This window comes from Chamaea fasciata, unplaced genomic scaffold (assembly GCF_029207755.1).
Source record: "Chamaea fasciata isolate MVZ Bird 193981 ecotype frontalis unplaced genomic scaffold, bChaFas1.0.hap1 SCAF_9, whole genome shotgun sequence".
Lineage (NCBI taxonomy): Eukaryota > Metazoa > Chordata > Aves > Passeriformes > Sylviidae > Chamaea > Chamaea fasciata.
The window spans coordinates 2,999,392-3,010,662 of NW_027094094.1; the positions used below are offsets into that span (position 1 = coordinate 2,999,392).

Below are 11,271 nucleotides of genomic sequence, written 5' to 3' on the forward strand. Positions count from 1 at the left end.
GTCACTTCCTTGCGAAGGGAATCCCTTGCCGGGAGTGGGTGTCAGGGATTAAATCGGGCTGCCCGGGCGGGTTTGGAGTCCCCGTCCCTGCGGGAAGGTCGGGTGGCACGCAGGGCTGGGGACGCGGTGGGGATCGGGCACAGCTGGGGCTCGATGATCCCGGAGGGTTTTCCACCCTCAGCCATCCTGGCGTTGTGTGCTTTAAAAGGAACACAGCGTCCTGAGCATCTCCGGCATTAGCAAAAACTGCTGTAAGTAAAAACCGGCCAACTCGTTAGTAAAAATCGCCGATTAAACCGGGAGTCAGGCGCCCGCTGCTTGCTCTAGAAATTGTGTCCCGGCTTCCCCCGAAGCGAATTCCCTGGATAATTCCAGACAAACCGGCGGAAAAGGGTCACAGGGAGAGCGCAGTAAGCACAACCTGATTCCGGTCTCAATAAAAAACGCCAAACAGGGAAAAAAACGCGTTGAAATATCCTAAGCACTGAAGAAATGGTCATTAATAATCACGCCTCAGTTACGCGGAACGTGTTCCATTTAACACTTCGTGTCTAATTAAAGGAGAAAGGTGAGTGTTAATGAGGCCGTGGGAAGGAGAGCACTGGGCACTCGGTGTTGGCAGCCAGAAGAAATGCAAGGCACGGAGCCTTGGGATGGAATTCCAGCTTTATAAATTCCAGCTTCAAGTAGGTTCAAATGTTCATGTTGCCTTTAAAGCGTCAGACGCATCTGTGGGTTTTGTTTTGTTTGTTTGGGTTTGGCTTTTTTGTTTGTTTTGTTTTGTTTTGTAAGCTGTGTTTGCTCCGGGCGCAGTTAGGTCATTGCCAAAATTTGAATTCTGACATCCAGGGAAAGAGTTTAGAGGAAGACGAATTTTCCGATGTGTGTGACCTATCAGGAGAATACCACACTGGGAACTGGGGTAAACGTGCACTAAGAGAGTGGATTTCTGGTTGTATTCTTCGTGTATTTCCTTAGGGTTTGTAACTTTGAATTTAGCACCGAAGCTTGTAAGGAACTGAGAAGTATCGCCTTCCATTTTTACGGCAGAATAGGTGTTTTCAGTCCTGCCTTCTTTCCTAGAATATCAGAGAAGGCATATGAATATTATCTATGATGTTATAGGTGTATAAATGTCTGCATATAGACACATAAATTAAATCACTATCTTTGCATACTCGTTTTGATGAGCAGAGGATGAAAACTAGCGTGGAAATTAGTAGAATAAATAACTTTTTTATAGATAGACAATTATTCAATGCAGAATGTTCTGGCATTGTAGGTCCTGTTACTGCTTTTACAAAATATACTTTAAAATGTGTTCTCCTTGATGAGTTTCATTAGAGCCTCTTCCTTAAGCAGCGTTATCTAAAGGCAGCATGTTATTTTCTGCCCTTATCAGGGTGGGTGTTCCTGCCTGGAGAATGCACAATAACTGCTTACTCATTGTCTAAGGAGCAGTACAACTGGTAGCAACCCAGTTCTTGGAGCTGTTAAAGTCACTGTTCCAGTCGAAAAGTCCTCTAGATCTAATTTAGATAAATTCCATTCTTGTATTTCAGGGTTCTGCTGTGCTGCCTTGGTGAACAATGAAGGTCCTGCTGCTGAAGGAGCCCAAAGACAAAGATTCAGGACCAGATCCATATATTGAAGTGAGTAAATGTTAAGAAAACTAAAACAAAAAAAAGTGTCACTTTATTAAATATGAATACAGCTGTTTCGAATGGTAAAAGGGGCTTGATCAGTGTTAGGAGGGCACATCTGAAATGATGCTAAGAGAAAAAGTATCTTAGAAAACATGCCCTTCCTGCAAAAAATTTTATTAACTATGGGACATATGTACTGAATTCATTGTAAAGCTGTCAGCAAAGTGCTGATATTAAACCAGCTTCATTTCAATTAATTAATATTAATTACGTTCATTTGGACAGAATAAAGATTACAGAAATTCTTTGTATTTTCACTGGGAATGTGGTGTGAAATAGAGGTTACCTGTTGCTGGGGTCCCTTCTGCTACTGCCCTTGGTTGTGTGAGTAAATCTCACTCATCAGAGTAAGAATTCCTGATAAAGGAGGATTATTTCTTTAGAAGAAACCTATTGACAGAATTCGAGATGTACAGGGATATTTGCAGGACTGGGTGAGCACTTGGGACTTCAGAGCTGTGTCTCCTGTACCTCAGAAGGCCACAGTCCCACAGCTGTTTGTTTAACAAAATGTTGGAATATCAAATAATTAACAAATCCAAACTAGACTCACCAGGGGAAGGAAATAAAACACCTTTTTATCTTGTCTTAGCAAAGAGAAATGCTTGTGCTGACTGAGTCAGCTCTTTGAAAAAGCAAAAATGCTGTTTGGAGTTGATTTCAAGAGCTGCAAACCTTTTCCTGATAGGAATTAGGATCATACAGCTTGGAAGCAACGTTGATCCCGATTTTGTCATTTGAATTCACCTCTCTTGACAGCTTATTTGACAAGGTAAGTTTGAAATTCTCTCAGTGGTCTTACTTCCAACAGGATTTGGTTGCCAAGATCATGTTGAATCATTCTCTGTGTGGTACCTGTTTTTGTGTTCCCACAAACCAGCTTTGTACAGCAAAATTTCGTGAGTAGCAGCAAGGACCTTGCCCCTCCTTGTAAAAGACTTAAATTGCTCAGGCAAAATTCACATTGAAATTGTGTGACCCTAAATTGTCACAAGTATTGGGGCATTTCAGGCAGTTATTGAAGCTGTTCTGTTTGTTACAAGGTTATAAATGATTGATCAACGGATATTTTAAATTAATTTACTAATTAATTTTTTAAAAAACTTTTTAAATTGACTGTTTCTAAATAGCTTTCCCATCCAGAGAGCTATGGAGGCCTTGTTTTTACCAGCCCAAGAGCACTAGAAGCTGTCAAGATATGCTTAAAAGAGAAGAGTAAAAATGAAGGTAACTCCATCCTGATATTCCTTGGTCTTTTTCTTTCAGCATCTTGTGAAGTTTGGATTTGATTGAATTTTATTTCACCCACCAGTAGATATTTGGAGCATGATTTTAAAAAAAAAAAACAACCCTGAATTTCATAGTTCTTTTAACATCATAAAGGGCTCATGCTACACTGAGCTTTTAAGGGTTGTGTTTTCCACACTTAAAAATGAAAACAAGGAGCTTTTGGTGCAAATTCCTAATTAGTGAGAGCTTTGCCAGCTCTGCTTCTCTCATGCATGAGGAATATTTTGCTGCAGTGCCTGGTTTGCTTGCTGACTGCTTTCTTCCCTTGAGGAGATGATCATCTCAGAAAAACCGGCCTTTACTCCTGTGCCTGTGTAATTCCTGTGAAATGCTGCAGAGAAAGGGAAGTTCTCTGTCTTTAAAAGGAAATTTCTCAAGTGAATTAATTATTAGCTAAAAAATACTGAAGGAGTGCTGATGGATGAAAGCCAACAGGTGAGGAGTGAGGAAGAATCCTGCTAAATAGAAAAAACCCATCACAATGAAATGTCAAATCTTTGTAAACTCTTCCAAATTCTTCTGTTGGGTGGTTCTGGCATGGTTCTGCTCCATTTTGGGCTGTGAGTAAGGTTACACCCTTGAGTAAGCAGTAAATGCACTGAGACCCTCGGCTTATTGTAGCATTTGCGGCAGCACAGGACAACATATTAAGATTTTAGGTCAAAAGTCATCTCTTCTCAAAATTTCATCCCTGATCTTGATTAGGATTTATGGAAAATAGATATTTTCATCATAAAAATGAGTCTGTAGCTCCTATTTGGGTTCCTCTCAAAGGCAATAAATTCTTGGGTTTTTTTCCTTGTGATTTTTTTTATTTTTACTGTTGTAGTTTGTATTTCTTTTTTCACCCTCAGGAGTCCCAGAAAAAGACTCAGTGTCCTGGGCTGCTCTGGTTAAAACAAGACAGTAAAAAAACCTTGGTGTATCTCTTTTTGATCCATGAACATTTGTACATCCGGCTCTGCTGAATGTGTCGTGGAGTTTTAATTATTATTATTATTATCATTTTGCTGTGTTTGTGGATTAAACAGAAGTCCAAATAGTCGTTTAGCATTCACATCCTGTTGCCATGTGCTTAAATTTCATTTAATTTAGTGTAATTTAATGTTTTTCAGCCTGGTCAAAATCTCTTAAACAAATGTGGAATATCAAACCAACATATGTGGTAGGAAAAGCTACAGCTTCTTTAGGTAAGCTGGGGTTTAAAAAAAAACAAAATTGGCTAAATCTGGCCCTGTAAGTACAATTTTTGGAGGAGGGGCTGCTGTTCAAGGGTGCTGAGAAAAAAACAATTTAAGTTTTAGAACTGGATAATTTGGAAGAGAGGTAATGGTATAAACATCAGAATTATCCAGCCAAGGATATCCATGGACGTAATCCAGCCTCTGGATTTCTGCTCCTTGTGTTGTAATGTGATGGTCACTGCTTGAAAAACTGGGTCAGAACAGGAAAAAACCCTTTGTTCTTGATTTGAATGTGGTTTTGTCCTTGCCTTTGGAGATGAAATGGGGTGAAAGGGGTTCTAACCTGATGGAGATAGTGCACAAAATATTGCACAAATTATTTGTGTGTGCTTGGGTCAAGCTGTGCCTCCCTTTCCATCCCAGGGTTCTGGGACAGGAAATCTGAATTGTTCTCACTGTTTTCCATGGGTTTTTTAGTTGTTTTTTGTTGTTTGTTTTTTTTTTTTTTTCTTTGTTGCTTTTGGTTGTAGTGGAAGAAATTGGTCTTATTCCACAAGGAGAAGAGGCTGGAAATGCTGAGAAATTAGCTGAATATATTTGCTCAAGTAAGTGGCTAAAATGTTGGAGTTAAATTAAGGTAATGTCCCTTCCATCATTTCAGAATTTCCTTCAGGTAAAATCAAGTGCACAGTGAGGCAAAATTACTTCAAAATGCACATACAAGATATTAATTTACAAGTCATCTTAGACCCTCTAATTAGTTAATAAATACTATGTGAGCCAGCAGGAAAAAGTTTATTTTTACTGGAAGATCAGAGCTGTAATGGTTGGAAATTGCTGCTAAATCAGAAGATTTAAATGCTGGTGACTTTCCCCAGAATTGCCCTGTGGTTTCAGAGGGATCTGGTTTTCAGCACCAAAGCTGAGTGATTTTGAAGAAATTAAAGTGATGCTTTAAGTTTTGTTCAACCATTTTGTTATGGTTAAACCTGTCATGCTTCTCAAGCTTTTATCAGATTATTGGGGAATTTTTAAAGTCTGTTTGCATCTATCTGTTTTTACTCTAATTTGTTAAAATTTCCAGTAGCAATAAGGAAGATTTTTCTGAGCAAAGCCTCAGAAAAATCTTCTTTTCCCTATAAATTTTCTTTCTTTTCCCTATAAATCTTCTTTCTCTTCCCTATAAATCTCTGCCCAGTAGCAGAAAAGAAAAATGGGATGGGAGCTGGAAGGGATTGTTTTTGCTGGGCACAGTGCTCTCTAATTCACTGGCGAATAAAATACTTCAGCTCTAGGGAATATTTAATGATAATAATGAGAGTTGCCAACACAAGATCAACCAGTAAATTCTGGAAATTAAGAATACAACAGGAATGTGTCATAAGTGAAGAATGACCCATCTCCCCTCTTCAGCAGATGTATTAAAGCAAAGAAAGGTTTCAGCTGATTTTATAGTGCTGGAAAATCTACTTCTGGCAATGAATTAATATTTGCCAGGGATTTTTTTTTTTTTCAAGCAGAAAGGCAAGAGAATAAAATACCTGTTTATTGTGTTGTGTGAAGGTGAAAAAAATTCACCAAGCAGTGAATTTCAGTCACTGGAGCCTGTTTGTTGTTAAGACATAGAAATACCCTCCAGGATTTATTTATTGGGCTGTGCATATTTAAATACTCTCAGCTGCTTTATAACAACCTTGGAAGTACAGATTAAATTATCTCATGTTTATTAGGTATAAATTCATTTTTGTTCGTGCGTAAGTAAATGAAAAGAGCAGCTCCGAATTTCTTGTATCATGAGAGGTTATTGCCAGAATGAAAATAAAAGCTGAAATAATGAGGTTTTTTTTATGCTTTGGTACCCAATTCAATTTAAGGGATTGGGAAATAAAGGAATTTACTCCCAGGCTCTCTGCCTTTACTCTCCTCAAGGCAAATATTTGGCTACAGAAGCAGGAGATCCCAGTCCTTGTTGTGGTGTTCAGGCCTACCAAGGAATTTTTCTGTGCCAGAACAATCAGTGTTTGTTTACAGGTACCACACTGACATTTCAAATAACTGGCCTGGTTTGCAGGAGAATTGATGCTGGAACAATCCAATTTGATTTAATTTAAAACTCTTTTTTACATTCTGAGCCGAGTTTGTTCTTCCTCTAATTTTTAATTTTAATTGAAGAATATCTGTGGTTTCTCATAAAACCTCTGGTGTGCAGTCAGGACACTCAGGTGTGTCTGGGCTGACTCCTACAAGGATCTTTCCATTTGATTTTCACTCTGCTGCCTTTGTTTTGTTTTGTTTGTTTGGTTGGTTGGTTTTTATCCTTGAAGAATGTCTGCATGCATAAACCAACAACCTCCTTCCGACACTTTTTCTGTAGTAATTGTCTCTTAAAAATGTATTAACAAATCTGAATTAGTAATAAAATAATTCCATTTCTTTGGAAAGCTGAGTGCAAAGCTGTATCGATCTGTGTAGAATTTCATCTTGAAAATTTCCCCTGTGTTTCTTATTTACAGAAAAGGCAAAACCTGTGCAAAGCAAGTCTGATGTTAAATTCCTCATTTGACAGAAGCAAGTGAGGATATCCACTCCCACCCCAGCAGTGCAACCAGAATCCTTTTTCCTTGGGGGAATTAAGAAAATGGAATTGCAGATAGACCAAAACTTTTCAGCACAGTATTGTCCTTTTCTTTGTCTGCCTGAGTATTCTATTGTAGAGAGCTCTGTCATTTATTGAGTGGGACAGATTTTAAATATCCAATTGAGGCAGGTTGTGTTGAGGAGGAGATAAAGTGCCTTTCTATTCCCCTTGCCCTTCTACAAAGGAAGTTATCTTTTTTTAGGCAATATTCATATTCTAGTTATGGAATATTTTTAATGTTCCTGCTAAGTAACCTCTGTCCTGTGAACTGAGGCTGCAGATGTTTTCAGTTACCTTAGAGCTGTGTCTGTGGTGAGGCATTTGATAAATCAGCATTTGATACTTTTCAAATGTATTAAATCACATTTACTCTTTAATACAGACCTGAGTTAATTAAAGTTCTTGTTTGTGTTTACAGGAGAGAAACCCAATTCCTCAGCTCTCCTATTTCCTTGTGGAGCCCTGAAAAGAGAAGTACTTCCTACAGCACTTAGAAAAAAAGGTTGAACTTCCCCTGGAGACCCGTTTTAATTAGTCAGTGATGAGAAAAGTTGGATCTAAAGCTTGTGAAGCAAATTGGAAGAAGTAAAAGTGGAACTTGCTGGGGAGAGGATGGGGGAGTTAAACCCTGGGAGCTTGGATGGCTGCCCACAGTTCTGGGACAAATCCTTCACAGAACTTTGATGTGTCTTTTCAGCCTCAAATAGTTACACTTAAGTGCAATTAGGATGTTAATTGAAATAATAGAAATGAATGAATGAATGAATTATGACTGCATATCCTGCTTGCAGGCATAGCCCTGGAAAGCCTCACTGTTTATCAAACAACCCAACACCCTGATCTGCAGGAATCTTTGAGCAGTTACTTCTCCCAACAGGTACTGAACACTTGATGTAGTTTGGGATTTGCTGGGGCAGGTGACAGTGCCTCCCAGAATATTCCTTTTTTTTTGAAGTAATGTCACTGAAATGTAACTGAAATACCACTGGGATCTTTGCTGTGTGTCACAAATCAGAATCCAGGAGTATTCTGCCCTATGTAGTTTGTGTAAAAGTAATCGCTGCTTTTGATTTTTCGAGATTGGCTTTCTCATTTTTTCATTTTAGGAGCCTCCGTTGTAGAATTACAGAATCATGGAATGGTTTGGGCGGGAAGGGAACTTAAATCCCATCCTGTTCCTCTCCTGCCATGGGCAGGGACACCTTCCACTGTCCCAGGCTGCTCCAACCTGGCCTTGGGCACTTCCAGGGATCCAGGGGCAGCCACAGCTGCTCTGGGCACCCTGTGCCAGGGCCTGCCCACCCTCACAGGGAACAATTCCTGCCCCAAATCCCATCCATCCCTGCCCTCAGGCAGTGGGAAGCCATTCCCTGTGTGCTGTCACCGTGTCCCAGGGCAGTGGGACACTGCTGCAGGAGGGGGCTGTGCCAACCTCTGCTCCTTTCCCCCAGGGAATCCCTGCCAGCGTCGCCTTCTTCAGCCCGTCCGGGGTCAGATTCTGCCTCCAGCACATCCAGAAGCTCTCAGGGGATTTGATCAACCAAGTCAAGGTATCTTCTCTTAAAAACGGTTGGGATACAAAAGGCAGTAAATTTGGGGTGAGCAAATTAGGTAGAAAGGGTGTTACAACCACTGCAAACCTTGATTTTCTCTCTGGTTTGTGTTTATTTCTCTGAAGAAAACCCCAGCTTATAGCAAATGCAAATGTTATTATATAGAATTATAGAATCCCTGAATGGTTTGGGTTGGAAGGGACCTTAAAATCCATCTTGTTCCACCCCTTGCCATGGGCAGGGACACCTTCCGCTACACCAGGTTGCTCCAAGCCCCATCCAGCCTGGCCTTGGTTGGATTTTAAAAAAGAAATTGTTTCCACCAATTGTTTTCACCTGGAATGATTTCCCCAACCCATTTCCCCCATCTCCATTGGGCCAGACTTCATTTTCTCTTTGTGACGTGATGGTGTGAGGAGCTGTTGCTTGCACCAGGCTGCAGCCGATTAAAATTCCTCTCACTTTCCCCTGTTCCACGGGACTCAGAGCTTTCAGTGTTTGTAATGGCAAGATAAATACTCATCTTCCCTGAGTCACTGCTAAGTAGCTGCATTGATGGGTGGCTTTTAATGCTGCAAATCTTCAGCCTGAGCTGCTCAGTGCTGCCGAGGAGGCTGGGCTGGGGGAGTTGATGGCTGGGAGGACCCAGAGGTGAGTGCAGGTGCTGTTCCTGATGTTACAAACGAATCAGCCAATTTAACAATTGAAGAGAATTTATTAAATAATCAAAGTATAAGCTTTGGAAAAGCCACAAGCAGCACAGTGCCGAGCCAGGTGAACCAGATTTGAACTCCATCGCTCCAAATCCCCGTGGTTCACACTCCTGCTTTCCCAGGGTTCTGTTTTAGACCTTTTTCTGGCTGAGCAGGGGGGTCTTCTCGCTCCTCTGTTGCTCTTCTCTTTTTAGCATAGTCGTTTATTTTTCTTTTCTTGCTGCCGGTCTGACAAAAAGTTTCCCAGACTGGGGGAATAATAATTAATTTCCTTGCTGGGATTCTGTTCGGGAATAAACATTTTTGGTGACGAATATTATCATAAGTGCCTATCGATTGCATCTCACTGGGGCCTTGTCAGACGAAGAAATCCTTTGGAATCAACATTTTTTTTGGAGACAGCTTCTCCTTGCTTTGGTATCTGCATTTCCCTTCCCTTATCACCTGATGCCAACCGCTTGTTTCCCCGTCGCCGGCTTTGGTTTATACGAACGCTGTCGTTTTTTATTTGCTTTATTTCATTAATTTTATTATTTGGTCACACCAATGCTGTCGTTTTTAGTTCTTTTGCACGAGTTACTCTGTCACATCTATTACCCTGGAGCAGTGACAGTGGCAATGTTGTCCCTGCAGTTCGCTGCCATCGGCCCCAGCACAGCAGAGGCGCTGCAGGGCGCCGGGATCGCCGTGAGCTGCACTGCAGAGAGCCCCACGGCCCAGGGCCTGGCTGCTGCCCTCCACAGAGCCCTGCAGCCACACAACTGCCCCGTGCCCCACTGACAGCCCCAGCACGGGCTCCACCAGGCCGTTTCTAATTCGCAGACCTGTTGTCCTACAAGAAAAGTGGGGGTTTTTTGGGATTATGAAGCACTGTCCTGGTCAGGGATGGGTGTGAGAAGGTTGCATCTAGATATCTTAAGAAATCTGGAATCTGTCCAGCATCCTTAAAGCATCCAGCTGTTCCCCTTCCTCCTGTGAATATTCAAGAATATTTTATCCTTGAAAGGCAGCTCTGAACACTGAGACACTGGAATCAATCCCACACCTCACTCACCTCAGGTATCCCCCAGCACATAGCTCAGGTTTGAGTTGCTCTATATGATCAGTTTTACTTGCACATGTTCTTTTGTGGAGAAAAAACCCCATATTCCAATGAAGTATTTTCTTTTGTAAACTTGTTTGTTGTTCTGCTTTTCAGATGTTTGTGTAAAAATGGTAATTGTAGAATCTTAGCGGAACAGGAGAATTCTTGCAGTGAAGTTGCTCTGTGTGTGGGGCTAATTCAGGGCAGCTGTTGCCCCTTGTTACCCTGACAGGGTCTTAAAAATGAGCTTTTGCTTTCTGTTCCTGTGAGGAAGGAGGATTTATTAACAGGGAAATAAACTGGCTTATCAGAGTTAATAATGGTGTTAGAGTTGTCTGTTTTGGATGTGGTTTATGCTTTAATTGTTTATCTCTGTAAGGGGAAAAAATAATCCTGTTTAGCACTAAAGCTCCCTCCAGCTAATGCCAGGGGCTTCACAGGAGATTTGAATCATAATATACTCATTTATAATCCTCCTGAAAGTCATTTGTGTTGTTAGCACAGTGCTGAGGTCCCTGCAATAACAGAAACCCTCGTTTGCTGCACAGTCCAGGTGAAGTCTGAGGATCCCTGTGAGAGGCTCCACACCTGGAACAAGGGGGAACCTGAGCCCAGTTCTGGTCCTATACACTGAATAATTCCAGTGTGGGTGCATCAGTCACACAGGGCACAGCAGGATGAGGGTTTGCCCTATGAAACACTTCCCTTTCCCAGGGTGAAATGGAACCTCAGGAGGGGAGATCACAGAATCCCAGGATAGGTTGGAAGGGACTTTAAAAAGCTCATCTAGTTCCACATGAATGCATGTAAAACTCATTTGTACCTTTACATAAAGTGGTTTATACTGTTGTTATGCAATAATGAATCACATTTATTTGTAGAAGAACATTGGGACATCAGATGTTACATTCAGGAAAATTTTATCTTCAAATAATACATGTTAGCAAAAAACCCCAGAGTTTTCACATGCTGAGGTAACACCCCACTCAGTGTTAGACTGGAGTTTACAGATTTTTTTTCTCTCCTTCAAATAGTTTTAATTCTGTTGAGCAGTTTGATGCTCTGAGGAGGATCATAACCAAGAAGAACAAGGCAGACTGATG

At 41.1% G+C, this 11,271-nt stretch overlaps 1 protein-coding gene across 6 annotated transcripts; it reads left to right on the plus strand.

Annotated features, from left to right (window-relative positions):
• Positions 1-11,019, plus strand: UROS (uroporphyrinogen III synthase). Of its 6 annotated transcripts, none has more exons than XM_066190735.1 (11): positions 1-34; positions 562-686; positions 1,563-1,652; positions 2,395-2,478; positions 2,837-2,933; positions 4,112-4,186; positions 4,711-4,785; positions 7,237-7,320; positions 7,610-7,695; positions 8,270-8,368; positions 9,718-11,019. In XM_066190735.1, exons 3-11 carry the CDS (start codon positions 1,590-1,592, stop codon positions 9,862-9,864), a joined length of 810 nt encoding a protein of 269 aa, XP_066046832.1. In that variant the 5' UTR covers positions 1-34; positions 562-686; positions 1,563-1,589; the 3' UTR covers positions 9,865-11,019. The 6 variants fall into 6 exon arrangements, with proteins under 6 accessions (XP_066046832.1, XP_066046831.1, XP_066046834.1 ...); XM_066190734.1 differs by having other exon boundaries at positions 10-251; XM_066190736.1 differs by lacking the exon at positions 1-34 and adding an exon at positions 41-97.
• Positions 11,020-11,271: the final 252 nt, after the last annotated feature.